This window comes from Paramormyrops kingsleyae, chromosome 14, assembly GCF_048594095.1.
Source record: "Paramormyrops kingsleyae isolate MSU_618 chromosome 14, PKINGS_0.4, whole genome shotgun sequence".
NCBI classification, from domain to species: Eukaryota; Metazoa; Chordata; class Actinopteri; order Osteoglossiformes; family Mormyridae; genus Paramormyrops; species Paramormyrops kingsleyae.
In genome coordinates this window covers 13311555-13331500 of record NC_132810.1, presented here as the reverse complement: position 1 = coordinate 13331500, position 19946 = coordinate 13311555, and the positions used below count along the sequence as shown (strand labels likewise).

Below are 19946 nucleotides of genomic sequence, written 5' to 3'. Positions count from 1 at the left end.
ATTTTGCAGCAAGGCATAAAGTTCAGGTTCGGGGGTGGGGAACCTGTTCCATGGAGGGCCGTTGTGGGTGCGGTTTTTGAGGATGATCTCTAAATCAGCCAGTAATAAAACAGTGGTTTTCAACTCCAGTCCTTGGGACCCCCTGTTATTGGCTGATTGAGAGATCATCCCAAAAACCTGTACCCACACCAGCCCTCCATGGAACAGGGTCCCCACCCCTGTTCTAGAACATACCATGGGATATTTTTTGTTACCTGATAAGTGCTCTAAAATGGACTGAGAAATATGAGTAATATTTCTTACAGGGTCAGTCACCCCAAATGTAAAAAAAAAGAACTTATTTACCATATTAGTAATGAATGTTGTAGGACACATCAGAGCTATTTGCGGCGTTTCTCTTTAAATAGTCCTTATAGAAGAATCATGTGCTGCTTGACGTATTCCTACTTTCATAGCTTTGGTGTGGAATAATCCTGATTGTTTACAAGTACCTTCTAGTACGGAAAAGACATTGTGGATTTAGCCGATGCCTCATCGGCTTATGCCTAAACCAGACTAATGTGAGGCTTCATATCAGTCTTGAACCTGAACTAAGGTTATTGTCAGGTTCCCTTTGTTCTAGGTGACACTGCTGGGAAAACAGGTGGAAGGACCTTTGGTGCTGCAAGTTTACAGAATTTTCGTGGCAAGATCATCTTCGGGGTAAGAATGAAAGTCTAAGGAACATTGATGATGCCACAGTCAAGTGTTTCAGGTGATAAATACAGGTATAATATGGTTACATATGTAAATGACTCTGCAAAATGATGTAAGGTAAGTGGTTGGATTGATGGATCTTGGGCAGGTGTATTCTTTTTTTATGCAAATAATGCAGGTCCAAACAACACAACTTCACTGAAAGTCTTGCCTCACTGATTTGGGAGTTTGGTTATCTGTGTACAAGACCTGTTGAGTCACACTTGTGAATGTTCTCTTCCCTATAAACATTCTGGTAAGCCAAAAGACTGTTTGTGCCGGTGTCTGGTGTGCATCTTGTGACTGGTTAAAAGTGTGGCACCTGCATAAGCACATGCACACACACACACACACACACACACACACACACACACGAAATCCATTAATATTTTCTCCTTGAAGCCTGTTATGGAAAACTTATGTTTGCAAATATAGGCTCATTTAATATTGAAAACAATTCATTTGGTATTTGACACCAGGCTAGTTTCAGCAGTCATACTCCTGATATTTACGTATTATTTCACATGGGACTACTATAATCCATCATGTGTATCCTGTATCTATACCAAAATACTGCAGTTACAATATTCAAAAAATAAATAAGCTTTATAAAATTAGATAAGCTAGTCTGTGTCTAACAAACGGAGTATAAATTGAGCAAGCACAGGATTGCATCATGCGTTTCCTTGCTGTTTACAACATACACTGTATGAAGCAATCGGCACTCATATGAGGCAGGAATAAAAACACCAGGTAACATTTCTTCTATTTTTTTAATCCTCTGCTCTCTCCTACTGCCCAAGCACACAAGTCCACCTGAATTCTTCTGTCTATGCTATTCCTTAAGCTTAGCTTATTTTTGGCATATTTGTAACACAAGTGTTATATCTATTTGGTTAAAAAATGTAAGGGTATTTTGAATCCAATTCAAAGTAAATTAGATGTAGTGTCTCAGACGCATTTCCATCTGTCATGAAGACCCAACCAGCTTTTACTTAATTGCCACTATGGACAACTTAGTTCAGCATGATTGTTCCGCAAAATAATTGCACCATTTCAAACTCTGTATCACATTTATTTCTTTTTAAGCACAATTCTGGTAGAGGGTGGAAAGGCATTTCACTGCACAGATGTACAGTGTATGTTTGTGCATTTGACAAAAAAACCCCAAACTTATGAGATCCTTTATCTGTGAGATACAGCCACTGAAAAAAATGACACACAATATTTTTAAACAATTCTGCATTTTTAAAATTCTGGTTTAATTGTGGTTCTGCTGGCAGAAGGCTACACTGAGCAGCAGGATGCTTTCAGGTTCAAAATTTCTAAGACAGCAGTACACAAGAATGACCAGTAACCAGTCAGGTAGAGGGCGGAAGCGACATTCTAATGCCAGAGATGACCGTTAACTTATCTATCAGTTTCTCATGAATCGTAGGATGTTATCAAGTGACCTTCAAAAGGAATGGGAAACATTACGTGCAGGTGTGAAGTTCACTGCTAGGACAGTTAGTATCAGGCACTAAGAAGCAGGACTGAAGACCCACAAAGCATGGAAGAAGCCCTTCATTAATGAAAAACAGGGAAGAGCCAGGCTGGAGTTTGCTTGCTCTCTCTCTCTCTATGTGGTAGAAAAATTAACACACACACTTATATATATATATAAAATTCACAGAATAATACCCATACACTAAGAAATGAGTGAAACAAAAAATATATGCTGTGGTCTCAACTTTTTCCACGGCTGTATATAGTCAATTCTCACACACACACACACACACACACATAGAGTACTGTGCCTATAACAACTGATTATAGTGTGTTGCTAATAGGCAGTTTGTTTTAGGTAAATCAATCAACTTGCAATGAAAGAACAGTAGCCATAATGTAGATACTCAAAAATCAATTATCTCCTCACACCTCTAACTACATGAGAAATTAAGTAATAGCTGGTTGTGTCTTCATGACAGCTGGGAAATCTATTGCTGAAGTTACAGACTAGGGCGATAATTCAGTCTAGGCTTTCATACTAACAGCAGCCCTTTAACACAAAATCTTTGAAAACACACCATTCATCTAAAACATAAATCACACTCTGTAACAGCGTTTTAGGATTACTGTCACGAACCTTGATTTAATGTGCTTTCTCATGCACAAAGGCTTTGTTGAACATGACATTTGTGCATTTTGCTATCCCCTGCTCTGCTCTCTGCAAAACACTCTTTGTACTGGCTGCTCGACGGGGCTTCCCTTCAGCACAGCTCTGGAATCGCGTCCAGTTTTGCCATTTGTAGACAACGATGACAAGACACAAAAGCATGTGTTGGCCATAAATAGCTCTGACCAGCAAAGGGCTGCTCGGCAGCAGTAGATCAAATTCTCCACAAGGAGAAGCAGCCCCTGGCTCCTGTAAAAGTTGCTAGCTCCACTGTAAGACAATGCGTTCATAGAAGCTCTTGGCCACCTACACAATTGAATGTATTTTTCTATTCAATTGTTCATTTTTACAGCTTTAGGAAAGGTCTTATAAAAAAGTCATTATCACTTTGAGGGGGCAGTTCACAATCCAGCAAACGTCCATGACTACTATAACCACTAGACTGTTACTATTATATTGAAAAGTCTTAGTTTTATCAAATTTTATATATAAAATGTCACAGATCTTAAAAAAAATAATAATATAGTCCAATAAAACAAAGTATTGCTAATAATGAATAAAACATTTCTGGTCAGATTAGAATGGATATATATGGGTGAGGTATTGTGTATTGTATGCTTAATCCAACTGAAATGTGTTGCTAACCCATATGCAGAATTATACATACATTATACATATAAAGAATTATATACAAAGATAATGGTTAAGCACAATTTTTTAAGGAAAGGGAACAAAAGACATGTCAACAATATATCAGCCACAAGGTTTTATTGCAAAGTAGAAACTTTGCTGATTTAAAAAAACACATAATTTAAGGCTCCAATCACACTAACGCCAAGTTGACTGATTGTGTAGATTTCATTTTTAGTGTCACCGAGTCTCTTTATTCTGCGATTGTACTGTACATTCGGATAAACACAAGAAGGCCACAGAGCAACAACACACTTCTTTCCATTTACGTGTGCACAATAGGAATGAAAACTGAGGTAATGTCAATTCATAAATGACACAAATACAGAAGTTCAGTAGGCATTCCTTTCTCTATTCCTTCTTGAACTTGAAGCATTTAAAAAAATACAATTACAAAAAGTGCTTTTGAATGCATAGTGTAAAACATCATTTTCCTTGTCAAAAACCTCTGTCAACAAGACTAAACAGTTACACATAAGCCTCACGGAAAAATTCGGCCGAGTGCAAATTGTTTATATTGGATATTGGCTAGCACCAGAACAGTGCACACAATTGTCAAGGCATTTGAAAGAAACCTCTTAGCTGTAAGTTACACAACTTTATATTTATGGCAATAGTTGTGAGCGATGCGTTTTTATATGTTGGGATATCAGCATTCTTCTTCGATTGTGGCTTACTTTTGTTTGGCAAAACACTAGAAATGAAAATATTCCTTGACATGAGTCAAGATCTTTTAAGAAAGCTACCAGAAAACCAGAAAAAGTCAACTACCGGTAGACAAAAACAAGTGTTTTATATAAGTTAGTGAGACCTCCTTCATTTGGGGTGGAAATACTATAACTGTTCCAAGAAGACCATAGGGTACAGACAATGCTGCTAAGAGGGACGACGGGATGCAAATGGCACATGTCTTTCAGTTTACAAGGGCCTCCCTTCCAATGATACCACCATACTGCCACCCAACTTGTCTGCCAGTGTGGAGCGGTCTTGAATGTCATCTAAACCATTGACTTGCCATTCATGTTTGATACCTACAAAAGACAAATGAAATAACTGAAAACTGAAACAAGCATTTAGCACCTCCAGATGGAAAAATGATTGGCATCAGGAATCTGCACATGAGAGATTCTCTGTTTCATAGAGAAGACTATTTGAAACAGGGCAGGTATGTTGGGAAGTCAGGATAAAGGTTAGAACAAACAGGAGAGCTCAGTGCTGGTTTCACCTAAAAATCTTTGGAAATGGATCAGATGAACAGCTGTACACACTTATCTCATCAAAAACATCAACAAAGGCCCGTAATATGTCTATTTTACTCAGAACCGTTTTTCCTGTGCTAAGATGTGTAAACATTCCACAACTATGCTCACGTTACAGCTACTGATTTTGTAAAAAGTCTAAAACAAACGTCACAAATTTCTCTCTGATGATGTGGGACCATTAAACATTTAAAATGCAAGACACTCACCTGTGAACTTCTTTTTGATGGCATCTTTAGAGCTGGCATATATCATTTTACTTTTTAGAGGGGCTCCTTCAGGGGCCCTGTCAAAATCAAGAAAGATCAGTAAATGCTTTGCTGATTACGTGATTTCTTCAATATAAGAAGAATCATAAGCAAGGAGGTGCGCAGAAAGGCATCCTAACTCAGGATGGACACAAAGTTTATAAACAGACAAACAACATACCAAAATATAAATACCAAGTCTTCTTTCTTGGATTCCTTCGTTTCATATGTGGCATCATACAGGCCGTACCGGCAGTCATTCAGAGGTAGGAGCTTTACAAAACAAGCGTAAGGATCATCAACAGACTCGCCAATATCCCCGACCAGGATCTGCTTGCCCTCTTCCACGATGATCTTCTTTTTGTCATCGCTCAGGCAAAAGAGAACTGCCTTCTTACGCTTCTTTATTTCGTCAGAGGAAGACGACTTCCGCACTTTCATGTCATTGAAGACCTTGATGACTTCATCGTTGACTGTGACGCCAGAAGCCTGCCATCAAAAGTACTCATTTACTTTTTAGGGACTTACTCTTCAAAGCAGTACACAACAAACATGACAGAAATAACTTATAACAGGTGATATGATGACTCCAGTAAGAGTAATAATGCGCTAGACTGTGTGTCTGTGTGTGTATATAAAGAACTGACTATAATGAAGTGAAAGGTTAAAAATCTATGGGCCGTGTTCCTAGTGCGACTTTTCATATTCATAAAACTATAACCGATATCTTAATAAATATTTTAATTTAAAAATACCGAGAAACGTAGACAACTGACAAACCTAGTTCCACTTTAAGTATGTCTAAATCCTCGTTTTAGTCAACTAACTTCGAGTTCTCATTCAGGATTATTAGATTAACAAGTTATATTGACGCCTGATGCAGAAGGAAAGCAGTTAAAATAAAAACAAAGTTTTAACAGCGACTAACGTACAAATGACGATACGGGTACCAGTTCAATAAATCTCATAATTTTTTATAATCCATAATAAAGTCTGAACTCCTTTAGTTAGATCAGCAAAGCGGACAGTTAGCTAGTCACGTCTGGCTAGCATTACACCTGATATATAAGGCATGCGATCAAGCACCGGGGGTTTCCTTTACACTCATTTGAGTCAATTAATTTGAGTTAATTTAGTTTTGTTTTAACCATATAACATCTTTGATTGATTGATTTCACTCAAAATTAGAGAGAGAAAAAGTCCCTTAAAGTTAGCTGACCAACTCGGCAGCCGACGGTCACTGCGGCTAAAATTAGGTTAAAATGGCCGCCTATAACTGTACTACTGTACCATTATAAAAAGAGCCCATAAGTACTCCTCTCACCGGAAAAGTGCCCTTCGGCTTCGGCAACCTGCAGTCTATTACCCGCGTAGCCGTGTGGCGGCGAGTATAAGATGGTGGTGGTTAAAGAGTTAAAGCCGCAGCTGGCTCGCACGCCGGCCGCTTTCCGAAGCGCGCACGGCTTCACTCACCATGTTGTCCGATGGTCGCGCCGACGGCTTATGCGGCTCGCTGCGTGGCTCCCACAGGCTTGGCGGTGCGGGGAATGTGCGCGACCGAGAGGAGGGTGCTGTGGGGGCTGGCAGGGAGGGAGGGAGGGAGGGAGGGGGCAGGGAAAACGCAAGGGGGTCAAACACGCAGCGGCCGCTGAGGCGGGAGCAGCAGGCCGATTGGCAGCGGGGGCGGCCTGTGCAAAGGATCAGAGGCCGGCTCCCGAAGGACGTGCTGCGCGGAGGCTCCCCGGAAAGTCAGCACGCTGCTGGACGGTGGCTCTCCTCAATCAGTACTCAGTGAAAAAAGTTGCTGCATTGTAATGTAAGGCGTTGGACGTAGCGTGTGTGGATTAAGAAATTTTGTCTTCAAAAGGATCGATGAGGGGGTTTGGATAAAGTGTGGCATAAGAAAAGCACGTGGGGAGACGCGTCAGCATGCCAGGGACTCTTCGTTATGCTGCGGCGAGTCAGGCATGACAGCCTGCAATTAATATTTAGGTCACGGAGAACCAAATATCGACTGTAGGATGTGAAACAACACGGAGACCGAATATTAAACAAGGTCAATTTATTTTTACATGTAGAAAAAAAAAAAAACTTTACAGGACAACGTGTTTGAAACGGAAAAACACCATCAAAACCAATTCCTTGAACTGCTTCAGTAGAGTACTAATTGGGGAATACTTTACAAAACCAAGCAAGACAAACATCCTATAGTAACATTTTTATAAATACGATTGGGTCCTTAAACTCAAAGCAATTTCAAAACTAAAATAAATATCTACTCAGTTTAAGAAAATGTCACACAGGAATAAATGATTTTGGTTCCTCTGTAGTGTCGCACAGAAAGGTGGGAACCTGAATATTAAGTTGAACAAGTAACTGTCAGGTCAGCTCTATGAAACACCTAAAAGTTCCTTCGAGATGCAATAATTAATTTATTAAAACAGCAGAAGGGAAAAAAAAAATCAAAGCAGAAAAATATACAAAAGTAGTCATGTTTAGAAATTTAGCCAATATACAAAATAAATGCGTTAGCAATAATTAAAAAAAAATAAAAAATTGATACCACAATTCTTTTGTCCTGAGTTATTTTTTAAATTGAAAGAACCAGCTGAAGGTTTACAGTGCAGATCACAGTAATTAGGGTCCAGAGCAACTTAGAAGGCCATAATTCTCCCTACCACTTCAGGGACTTAAATGTCTGTCGGCCAAAGCCGTCTTGTGGAGCCATTTTTAAATTTTTGCCTTTTTTTTAAAAAAGAACCGTGTTGCAGGTTAGATTTTGGGGCGTTTCTGGGGTGGTCCAGCCTGGTTACTTCCCCGAGTGGAGAGGCCAAGTCTGTGTGCCTCCGAGTGGAAGAAAGCCTGAAGCCGAATTCCAGCCTTTGCTTCGTTTGTGCTGCGCGGGTTATACTCTAAGCAATTGGTGAACATGAGCTCCACATCCTCAATATATTCAGCTGAAAAAGAATGTTTAAGGGAAAACACAGGTGAACACTGGACAAGAAATACACAAACAAGCAACATACAGGACCGACTGTATATTGATTTATATTATGCAAACAGAATTACTTACAGGCAGTTTTGTATTCACAGTTGTTGACTTTTTCCCTGATTATACTCAAAGCAATGGGCTTCTTAATGATATCATAGTAGTCCGGCACCTATGTCACAAGAGATTTCAGACAATGAGCATCAGTGGGCTGTACAACAGCAGTGTTTAACCAGTGAAGAATCCTCACATCATAACAGCCTGACTTAAGGCAATCTCTGGTCCTGATGATTCCTGGTATTACCAGGCTGAAACTTTCATGGACTAACATTATTGTACATTTTGCAATATATCCTGTTCATCTGTGTGTGTGTTACCTGAGTTTTGGACACCAACTTCATGAAGGGCCAGCTATCCTCATGTCTGACCAGCTCCACAGTCAGCTGCTCGCAGGCAGACAGCTCGTGGACACCCTGGTTTCGTCCTGAACTGCGGCGGTTAGAGGTGGATGTGGCCAGGACAACCTTTGCCTTGGGAGATGCCTCTATGAGTGTAAAGCAAAAGGTCATTATTAAGGCTCACCCCTTTGCAGGAAATTAAATAACCAGGCTTGGCTTCCTGTATTACCCTACATCTCGGATGAACTGGTAGGGTAATAATAATAATAATAAAAAAAAACAAAAACAAACTACAATCAGTTTTCATACAGTACTTTCCTTCAGCCACATGTAAAACCTCTGACTGGTAACCTTAAAGTTGCAGCAAAATTAGGCCTTGTTAAAACAGGGAAAACTGAATCAACAGCAACCTATGTTCATCAGAATTTCAACTGTCCCCTTACTAGCTATTCAGTACCATATCAATTATTTTCTTTAGATACTCTTGATATCCTATTATGGAACGAAAAGGAGTGATGTATGGAACCTATATGTTACATTCCCAGCTATTTTTTTCAGAATCAGAATCAATTGTTATGCTACTCTCCATATGATTTCTCAGATGTCACTGTCATTGTCAGCATTCTGGTTACTGGACAGTTAGTGAAGGCACACACACACACCCGTGGCGGCTCGTTTTCGGCCGCTGCCCTGCCTCTCTGGGGTGGAGCTGCTTGAGGATGGGATGCCCTGCTGGCCCGCTGGCTTGGAGGCCGCAGCTGCACTGCAGGACAGCATCTCCTGGCTCAGGCGGGCACTGCTCCGGCTCCCCGCCCTAGGAGGTGGCCTGCTGTTCGAGCCACTAGCTCCCTTCTTCCCTGAGGACTTTGAGGTCCCCTTTGCAGCAGCAGGAGACTGTTTAGGTGCCGCCTGCTGGCTACGGGGGGTGGAGCGACCGGAATCAGTCTGCCGGGTGGTAGACTTGCTGCTTGCCCTCCCTCCCTTGGTTGTTAGGGGAAGCTTCACCATAGCTCGGCCTTTTTTAGGGTAGCTGGAGGAACAAGGCATTAGAGAGGGTTACCACGGTAACAAGGCCTCATCTCCTTATTCCTACTTACACTGACAACTTATGATTAATGGATTACCTCTGATAATTGCACATTTCTCCATATCACTAGTCATTTAAATCTAACACATGATCTTTTTGGTCATTTTAATCTACCTCTCTTTCTCTTCCTCAGACTCTTCTTCCCCTGACTCTTCCTGCTCCTCTTCAGACTCATCCTCCTCTTCCTCCTCACCCCCTCTGTCTGACTCCAGCTCTTCCGAGTCGATAGAGGAACGCTGGCGGGAAGGAAGGCGGTGGGAACGCTGTTTCGGACGGCACTCCGGACAGAACCAGTCCTCAGCAGGGATGGCCTGGGATGAAGTGATTAACTTTTCAGGTAACAAGTACTACTATATATTGACTCAATGTACATGTATCTACATCTACAGCAGACCTACTTAACCCTTTGGACTTCCTGCAGATATACTTTATGCTGTAGAAAGCTCTTTCTAAGCTTCTATTTGTGCAATTTAAAAACTGGATTTCAGATTTTTTTAATCTTTTATGACAATGGTTATGTATTTTGACCAAGGTGGGAATGAAATGAATTACATTAAACAAATTAGACAGCAGCTTATTATAAACTGGGAAAAAAAGATGAAGGAAAATCAAGGTCTCCCTACAAATTGTAAATTTGATTAGACGAGTCTACTGCACATATGCACCATGTGGTAGGACAGACAACATGTACATCCACATGCTGTAAGGTTCAATAAACAGAAATCAAGGCAGGACAATCTAGGAGTTCTATCGTGGCATTACTTTCAAATTTACTTGATCAACTTTAAAAAGTAAACAAACAACAACCCACCACCATCATAAGAGTAGGCAAAGTCATACAGGGAGGACATAGGATGTTACAGAAGTATGAAACAAGCAATGAGTGTAAGCAGTACTGCAGCAGTATTGGTGAAAGTGCCGTAGAGACGTGCAGAAAAATGCTCAGCATGGACGACCGCGCGTACCTTGAGCTTGGGTCGCACACAGTAGATGTGATGGCCTCGCTCGCAGGCGTCGCACAGCAGCATGTTCTCTGCATCGCCCTTCTTGCGACACACCTTGCAGCGGGCATTCAGGATGGACTTGGCCCAGGCGACGCTGCGCTCCAAGGTGGAGAGGTGCAGGAAGACCTGCGACAGGCTGGAGCAGCTGAGCAGGGACTCCCGCCAGCGGTCCTGCACCGTCTTGCAGACGCGTCCGCTGTCACTGCCGTCTGGGGGAGAGGATGCCGGTCAGTCCTGTAGGTAGGAGCTGGCCGCTCAGCAGCCAGAGCACGACGCCTCCATGCAGGAAGGCCTGACGTCTGCTGCCTAACACCAACAGTCACAACATGAAACTGAACAAGAGACTTCAATTCATTAACAAATTAATTAGAGCTGAGAAATACCATCTTTTTCACTCGACAGGTCATCTTCTTTCTTTTTTTCTTTTTTCTTGGTTTTCTGGTCTTTTTTCACATCATCATCGCCTGTTTTAAAATTAATGCAAGAGAAAAAAGTGCTAAATTTTAAAACATTAAATTTGAGAATCTGGACAAGAACAGAATCCACCAAGTATCATCTCCACCTACTGGAGAGATCAGCAAAAACCAGGAAAGCAAACCAACCATGTGTAATGCTTAGACCTGTCTCACACCTCAAGTTAAAAAAAAAGGACCTAAAGTGACAGGCAATACATTTCATAGTTCAAATGTACATATTTTATTACACAAAAAAGGAGATACTTGCCAGATGGGCAAATGAACTGAAACTGAATGAAAACTACTCAACTAACCCAGGTTGGTTCCTCAATACTAGGTATAAAAGTGATGCTATATACATATTCAAAAACACCCAGCAAATGCCCCACCATTTCCAAGTTTATGAAGAAACTTAGGATCCCTTTGAAGAATGACAACACAAGTTGTAGAAGGTAGCAGCCCTACCTAGTGGTGGTTTGAGGAACTTCCGCTCAATGCCCTGCTCGATCTGGGCCAGCGCCCGGGCCAGGTAGTGCACACAGTTATTCACTGGCTGGGGGGTACTGGAGCTGGTGGATGGCACACTCAGACACTCGCCCTTCAGTTCCTGTAACCTGGAGACAGCAAGGCAGCCAAGAAATACTGGGTTCTGAAAAATGTTATGGATCATATCTATTTTTCAGTGAGTGCAGTTAAAGTTTAATTTTCCACACTAATAATCCCAAATCAAAACAAGCAAACCAGAAGAATTATACAGCCTACAAACAGCTGCAACATTCAGCAGCAATGTCAATAAGTCAGCTGCAGAAATGTAATTGGTCTACTGTTCTAAAAACTATATGCTGTGAAAATGACAATATATTCCCTGGACCCCTCTGCACCCATCTAGTCCCTCTGCAATCTCTAGCCTCCTTTCACACTCTCCTCACCTCCTTAAAGGCCCAACTTGGGTGACTTCTCTCAGTGTAATTAGGTTCACATGATCTGCCTCTTTTTGTGTGCCACCACTAAGTAACACTGCCTCAATTTTGGTGTGATGCACCTCAAAATGAAATAGGCCCCCAGATAATCACCTAGATGATGCTCCTGGAAAGTTTGAAAGAGATCCATTGAATATTTTTGAGGTACTGTGTTCACGATATCAAGTGTCTTCTGCAGCCACCCTTTCCATTCTTTGATGCCGCCTAACACTGCTGCTTCAATTTTGGGGCAATTTGTCTTGAAATAAAATCAGATGTAGATAATCTACATAATGTTTTTGTGAAGTGGTGATAAAATTCAAATACTTTATGAATGTCAAGTGTCTTTTGCAGTCATCCTTCCCTTTGCTGCCACTATGTGGTGTTGCTTCAATTTTGGGGTGATTTGTCTCAATATTTGACCAGTTCGAGATCTTCACCCATACAATGTTTGCATAGTTGGAAATTTTTCTATCAAATACTTTGAGTTATGGCACTAATGGGATGAAGTGTCTGAGTTCTCTGAGTTCTTCCTGCAATGGAGTTCTCTTTTCCAACACTGCGCAGCATTAATTCAATTTTAAGATTGGAAACCGATCAAATTTTGATACCAATGTTTACATGGCGTAGCAGTGGAACAGACCAAAAACCACATGTGTTTCCCATCCAGGGAATACAATTACACACAGTAAATTTCACAGATTACCAAAAAAAACACTGTCACCTTTTATTGCCCAGCCTTGGGCACCTGATCTGGCTGACACAAAAGCACACGAGGGAACATTAAGTGTGGCCGGAGCCTTACCGGTCCCTCCCCGCCACCCTGACATGGCCGTCGTCCATTTCCATGGGGGCCACATCGCTGTGCTCTGGTTTTGCCGGCCCATTCTCTCTGAGGTCAGGACTCAGCAGCTCATAGTGACCGTTCTCCAGTGCAGCTCTCCAAGCATTTCGCTCCATCACCTATGCAGACAGAGTCAAATAACAAGAGTGGAGAAAAGGGCACCGTTTCAGTATGCAGTGGAGTATTAAGGACTCTCTGGCTACTCGGCTTTGTGGAAATACTTCCTTACTTTTATCGTTGATATCAAACCAGGAACACACTGCCTCAAGTTAGACTCAATTCGTAAGTACTTTTTGTAAGTACAGTGGTACCTCAGTTCTCAAACTCATTTTAACTCGAATTTCTTAAAAGTCGAACCAACCAGTTTGGGGAAAATTTTTTTTTACCTAGAACTCGATCTGAATCTCAGAAGTCAAACCGTGAACGCCAACCTAAGATAACTTGTACGCGCGGGGAAATGAGTCACGCAGCATGTCTCTCAGCGGAAACAAAAGGTAACGCTTCAGTCACAGTCTCTGTGTGATAGCATAATGCATGTTTACACTAGCTGAATACATATATTTAGACAGTAAAAATACATTTAGACAATGAGAGACAGTAACAGTATTATATAATAAAATACATTTAAAAATAAAGATTTTATAAATTATTTTAATAATAATAAACCATTAATACTTTTAATTATAATAATATTGTTGTGCCGAGCAAGGACAGAACAGAGACAAAGGCGTAGACGTCAGAGTATCGGGGAATACGGGGTTTAATTACAGGTAAGGCAGGCAAACCGCACACGGACAATACAATGACCGGACTGGGGTAACAAACTAAAACACGGACGAAATACAGAGGAATAATGACAACAACCAGAAACAGCTGATCACATGGGGATTCCACATGGGGTTAACGAGGGGGCGTGGCACACAGAAGGAACTTATTGACAGAAGTCATATACATAACTAAGGTACAATTCAATAAAATAATTTTATTTTAAAAGCAAACACGTACATGTAATTTTCGCAGATCTGTGAATCTGCGAATCTCGAAGTGCGAATGCACGAGGGGTGACTGTACATTTATTGACAAGGGAGGAACCTAGATTCCCACATAGAAGTTCAACATGGAAAACATTATGTTAATTGTGGCTGAGAGTTGGTTACGGCTGGTACTGGAGAGCTCAAAGATGCTCCCACGTCACTTAAATCAGTAGGTCTGGGAACATTGTGGCTTCCAAATAAATAAACTAACACTGGAGAGTGTAGATAAGACTGTCAACTGTTAAATGCCATTTCCAAGTTTAGTATAATGTGCTTCTGCCAGGAAATTCAGATCAGGCTAAAAAAATATAAAAATAAAAACTATGGATAAAGGGGTTTTATTGCAACAGGTACGCAACCACTCAGTAGTAGAGAACACAGGATTATTACATTAGAATCAACATTAGGATTATTATGGTGTGGTCTTAGGTTTTGAATTTTTAATTTTCTATATTTATTTTTACAATTTCTTAGGTTGTGTTATTCAGATACATTGACAGACACATTGCTTATAATGGTTTCTAGTTGTGGTTTTAATAACTTAAAGCAAATTTGGTTCCCTGTTGTACCAAAACTGCACCAAACCATGAACTCAAAGCTGTGGTTTGTGAATTTTGTGCACCGTTACACCTCTATTAGAAATATAGAAAAAGAGGCAGAGAACACCATTGCTGGTAATTCAGAGTTTCATAAACACAAGCAGTCACTCCCTGACTGGCTTTTTTACTGGCATTACAGCGGCCGCCTTGCCCACCCTACCTTGACAGCTCCCAGAGTTCCCTGGAAGATGCGGTCCTCAATGTCAAGCAGCAGGTCTTTCAGCCGGTTCTCCATGTGCCGCTCCGCAGTGGACAAGCCTTCCGCTGCATTCTTCGGCCTCACTGTGCCCACTTTGCCCTCTTCTATGGGTTTGTCTATGTACAGGTACATAATTTCAGGGTTTCATTTTTTGAACTGACCAAATTTTGGAGCCCAATGGTCCTTTTAGTGCTTGCATTTAAAGTCAGAAAAAGCCAATATAAGTAATCTACAGTAATCCTTTATATCCAGGGGTGGACATAACTGGTACGCATTCACCTTTAAAACGATACATGCGACAATCGATTGTGGTATCAGTGTAAATGCGTACTTATTTTATGTGCATTTGCGCTGATATGAAAACAAAATATAATGCATTTTAATCTTTACTACTTCAATTTGCGGTATACAGGTTAAAATGCAAGGTATTTTCTTGTCATACAATTTACTATTCATTTAATGCAAAATACCTTCATTGTTTTATGGTCATTTATTTGTCAAGTGCCGGGTAGCTAGCCATCCAAACATGGTCAAATGTATTTTTACAAGTGCTGCGTTTGCCAACGGCGCTCAACCGCTGTTTCACCATTAGTAAATAGTGTTTCCTGAAAGTTCCATGAACACAAAGGTTAGTTTAGACATAAAACAATTATAACAAAAGCTGTGACTGTTAGTTAAATAAAGTAATAATAATCAAAATAAAATAAAAATTCCAGTAAGAAAACAATAGGGATCCTGCAGCTAATGCTGCTTGGACCCATAATAATAGGGTACTTCACTTATCGCTCAGCAGTGGAACTGATTTTTCTCTCACCACGAGTGTAACATTTTCCTTGGGTTTCACGTGTTTGTTGTTTGTGGCCTTGGGCCACTTCTGTTTAGTCAGCATGACTGGCACGGTAGGAACGTGGCAGTTCCAGTTGGTGAGAATGACTTTCGCACAAGGAGGATGGGATGAATTTGTAAAACTATTCTTGGGACAGTTTTAAACCCTGGGTGAGATGTCCTGTATAATGCATATGTTACATTGCAGCCTTTGTGATTTGCTAATCACGTCGTACAAATTAAAATAGCAAAATTTAACTATTTATGACCTTAATTTCCCCATTTTTATTTTAAGACCTTTTAGGACTTAAGAAGCAGCTGCGGGTTCCCTGTGAAGGATTAAAAAATTGACCATGGAGGGCTGAAGTAAAGTCATAAACACAATCGCAGTCACACGCACGTGCACACGCACACAGAGCAGTTTCTCAACACAAGGTTAACACTAGATGTTGAGGCCTCATACCTGGGTGGTGGAACCTCTCAGCTGAGCAGCTGCCCAGGATCTGTGTGATGCGTTCCTTCTCTTGCAACAGTGCCTCCTTCAGGTTACTCTCCCGGTGGCCACGGCCATTCAGCGCCTCGATCAGCTGCTCCACTTGCCGAGGGGTGCTATAGAAGGCCCAGATGTTGGGACGGTTCACTGGAGGCCCGCAGCTCTGAAGCAGAGCAGAGTCCATGGTGATGTCAGCAGGTTCCCCGGCATTCTCTGGCACAGATAGTGGCTCATCTTTGAGCTCAGAAGGAGGTCTCGGTAGCAGCATGTCCTCTGTGAGACCTGAGAAGTCCTCCTCCACGAACAGACCAGGGGTGGAGGGAAAGAGCCAATAGCGCCGATATTGGCGGTCACGGCCCAGAGGCAGGATGTATGTGCAGGCAGCAGCCTTCTGGATGCGCTCCTGAAGGTCCTTCTCCTTCTGCTGCTGCTCCTCTGGAGTCAGCGCATCCTTGGGTTCCGCTGGCTTCTTTTCTGGGCTGCTCTTAACTTAGGTCGAAAGAAGATTAGCAGTTAAGCCACTTACACAGTCAGGCACAAAGTACTTTACTGGAATAGCAACCAAACAAATTTCTATATTATTTATACAGCAGTCCCCCCATATCCAGAGGTGATGCATTCCTGCAGATGGTCAAATCTGTGGATAATTAGGAATCATCCATGGACCCCATGTATAATGTGAATCTTGTGTACATACATATCGTAAAGTTTAATTGTTAAAATATAAACAGTAAGACATTACCAACACTAAATACAGTAAAGTACATTACTTAATTGTGCAGTACTGTACTCTTCAATGAAAGGGATTACAATGTTTTGACCTAACTATGTGTAGTACTATAGGGGAAACCAAGGGAAATGGAATTTCAGTGCACGCTGTACCTGTACATGGATGTATTGGCAATGAAGAACCCTTGAGTCAAAAACATCATGTGACATTCATTATCAGGGCTTGAATTCCAATGTAAAATCGCTGGTGGCATGCATAATTTTATCGATTCCCACAAATCTAGTGCTTATAAATGTGGGAAATTTCTGTATACAATTACAGTGATGTCAAATGGTGCTTTTCCACTGGCAGCAAAAACAGAGCCATGTTTTCACTGTAAAGTATGTGAGGCTGACACGACCCTGCTAGGTGCGACCAAACCAAGCTGGTCGCATCACCACCATCTGACTGGTCAAAATGCATGGAGATTCCGGTGTTCTGTGCATGGACTATGTGAAGGAAAAATGGTACATTTTATTCATTATAAGTAGTATCACACATCGCGATGTATTTATGCTAAGTACCATAGAACAGCTGAACAGGATGTATTCATAATGCAAATTTACACAAGTGAATGCTTATTCCATTAGTGTTCAATGCACGCCAATGAGAAATGGCATGTTATGCAAACTAGTGGAAATTAGCATACAGGTAAATAAAAAAAAAAAGGCGTATGTTAAGTCATGATGTATACCGTATAAACAGTAAATAAGGTTCTTAGATTTTACATCACCATTGCACTCCAAATCTGGCAACTCCTTTACCGAGCAGTGGAAAACCTAGGCGGGCTGGAACTGTGATAGGACTGGTCTCTTTTATAGCAGTGGAAAAGTGCATTAATAATGTTCAGCTATCTTTTGCACCAGTGGGGTAGGCACACACACTCTCTCTCTCTCTCCATCTACATGCCTACAAGTTGCTGGTAGTACCCCATCCACACCACCTGCTCCATTTGTACCTCACATCTGCGCATTATGGCATATCTTACAACCAATTTGTACCACAGCTTCACAACATTTCCACATCCAAGCCTGATGGAAGTTCAACGGTTTTGGGAAATCTTGCATCAGGTTAGTTTTACGGCCTGCTTGTGAGAATTTCCACTGGCCCAGAAATGGATATTCAGCCAGATGATCAGATTTTGGATTCTTTGCATCCTGCACAGCGCCTGCACCTGAGGCTGCATGTGTGTTTATGGGTCTCATTAGGTACCCCAATTGCCATTAACAGCACATGCATGTATTCAGCATTAACGCCATCCGCTAATTAGGCATGTAACGATGAATCGCGACTCAGTTAAAAATCGATATAAATGTATGACGATTTAAACCGAATGATGTGGAAAATGAAGGGCTACTTAAGTAAAGTACCGTGAAGTACTCCTAAACAGAAAAACTGGTGTAATATTACATTTGATTTCACATAGTCAGTTCGACGTCAGATGTCACTGCGTATTCACGTGGACGTTGTAAATTAGTTTTTGGTTTTGACTGAACGCGAGATGGCGAGCGAATTTGAAATTGAGGAAACACCCCCCCAATCTTAAATCGGTGGTGTGGCAGCATTTTAGCTTTCCGGCAATCAAACGAAAACGGTGAGAAAAGCACAGACAAGACAAAAGCTGCCTGCAAACATTGTAAAAGACTGATAACATACACAAATAGCACAACGAACATGCTTCAGCATGTCCACCGGCACCACAGTGAGCTCAATTCACCACTGCCAGAGCGAAAATTATTAAAAGGGCAAACCACGCTAAAAAGCTGCACATGCAAGTCTTAATATAAAGCATTACCAAATAAACTAAGTGCACCTTAATGAATGCATTCATTATGCATGTATAGAACATTCAGTGCACCTTCATAATGCATTCATAGAACATCCATAAGCAGCATGCAAGTACACTAACATCCTAACATCCCTTAACAGCTTTAATATACATTAATAACAAACATTACATGATTATATAACAACAAACATTATAATTGTATAATGTTTGTTAATGTATATTACAGCTGTTAAGGGATGTTATGATGCAAAGGTATACATGCATGTTTATGAATGATTTCTGAATACTTAATGAATACATTATGAAGGTGTACTGAACGAGTTGAGTATATCGTTACATCCCTACAGCTAAAGCATTCTTATATGCACACATGTACCATTTCACTTCTGACTAGGGATGCAAATTATCGAGTAATTCATTAATCAATAGTTGTTTCATCTTATCGATCGATGATCGATTAATTGCTGAGCAGCAATTTTTCTAAGAAGCTGAATTTCCATCTGAATAGGTTCCATCTACTGTATACGTAACATAGAATGCTATCTTCTATATGATATGAAGAAAAAATGCAAATCATATTCCTTAATCAAAGGTTTATTCTGAGCTCACTTGAGGGCAGGGAATAACATTTGGTAGCATTTCAAACATATTTTGAATAGAAAATATAAAAATATAAGAAAGACTACTTAAAACGAAAACAAGTGCGCCCCACGAGGACTGGCAAGGAATTATGGGTTCAAAATACAATTAATTAATTTTAATCGAGTAATTTCTTATCGACAATTAATTGATAATCGATTAATTGCTTACTTCCCATAATTGTACAATCCATCTTGAATTTGGAATATGGGATGTTTGTGTCTGGTGGTGAATTCAGGGACAACATGAAATACCCTCTTAATCAGTTACTCTTGGTTTTTAACTAGATTTCATAACAAAATGCATGATCTTGTCATCTTGTGTTTCAGCACACTCAAGTGAGTGGAGAGCTTATGCAATAAAGCAACAACCACTTCCCATCACAAGAAAGGGCTGTGTCATACCTGGCAGTGAGCTCAGAATGACAAAGCCAATAAAAGAGGGTCTGGGGCAGGGCTACACAATATCACACTGACACATGAAATATCTGCAAGTAAGATTACTGTATTTATTATAAAAAAAAAAAGAAGATGAAATTACTCAAAGCAAATTGTAGCCAAATGGAATTATCTACCAATAGAATCTATCACATAAGTTGGAGGTGCTGCAGCCAGTTTCATGAAATGCAATGATTATTGCACATGCATTCAATATATCACGCAGTCCTGGCATGATATAGTATGTAGCCCTAATTATCAAAACGAGTGTCATGCACTCCACATTTCTAAAACATGCCACTTAAGAGTGGTGCATTGTTAAATTGTACTTAAGTT

At 40.8% G+C, this 19946-nt stretch overlaps 2 protein-coding genes and 1 long non-coding RNA gene across 5 annotated transcripts in view; 1 reads left to right on the top strand and 2 right to left on the bottom strand.

Annotated features, from left to right (window-relative positions):
• Window positions 1-254: 254 nt before the first annotated feature.
• LOC111855009 (uncharacterized) lies at window positions 255-14728 on the top strand. The gene is made up of 4 exons (XR_002840800.2): window positions 255-702; window positions 9698-9901; window positions 10630-10808; window positions 14599-14728. It is a non-coding gene; the product is annotated as an uncharacterized lncRNA (long non-coding RNA).
• On the bottom strand, window positions 3645-6709 carry cfl2 (cofilin 2 (muscle)). Of its 2 annotated transcripts, none has more exons than XM_023833577.2 (4): window positions 6564-6709; window positions 5272-5579; window positions 5052-5128; window positions 3645-4614 (listed from the first exon to the last, which is right to left on the bottom strand). In XM_023833577.2, exons 1-4 carry the CDS (start codon window positions 6564-6566, stop codon window positions 4502-4504), a joined length of 501 nt encoding a protein of 166 aa, XP_023689345.1. In that variant the 5' UTR covers window positions 6567-6709; the 3' UTR covers window positions 3645-4501. The 2 variants fall into 2 exon arrangements, with proteins under 2 accessions (XP_023689345.1, XP_023689346.1); XM_023833578.2 differs by lacking the exon at window positions 6564-6709 and adding an exon at window positions 6415-6549.
• The window catches only part of baz1a (bromodomain adjacent to zinc finger domain, 1A), a 29290-nt gene continuing 16479 nt past the window's right edge, over window positions 7136-19946 (bottom strand). For both annotated transcript variants that reach the window (XM_023833576.2, XM_023833575.2), the window contains 11 exons: window positions 15947-16465; window positions 14620-14774; window positions 12788-12945; window positions 11489-11637; window positions 10952-11032; window positions 10530-10777; window positions 9679-9875; window positions 9140-9507; window positions 8457-8623; window positions 8164-8251; window positions 7136-8047 (listed from right to left, as the gene is read on the bottom strand). In XM_023833576.2, coding sequence (XP_023689344.2) covers window positions 7863-8047; window positions 8164-8251; window positions 8457-8623; window positions 9140-9507; window positions 9679-9875; window positions 10530-10777; window positions 10952-11032; window positions 11489-11637; window positions 12788-12945; window positions 14620-14774; window positions 15947-16465 — 2315 coding nt within the window. In that variant the 3' untranslated portion in view covers window positions 7136-7862. The remainder of the gene's footprint in view (window positions 8048-8163; window positions 8252-8456; window positions 8624-9139; window positions 9508-9678; window positions 9876-10529; window positions 10778-10951; window positions 11033-11488; window positions 11638-12787; window positions 12946-14619; window positions 14775-15946; window positions 16466-19946) is intronic.

What these genes read in the sequence shown, in the direction of transcription:
- cfl2 (XM_023833577.2), bottom strand. An exon ending in GACTTGGTATTTATATTTTG is followed by an intron (nt 5,129 to 5,271) that starts GTATGTTGTTTG and finishes TGATTTTGACAG; the next exon opens with GGCCCCTGAAGGAGCCCCTC. An exon ending in CATCAAAAAGAAGTTCACAG is followed by an intron (nt 4,615 to 5,051) that starts GTGAGTGTCTTG and finishes TGTCTTTTGTAG; the next exon opens with GTATCAAACATGAATGGCAA.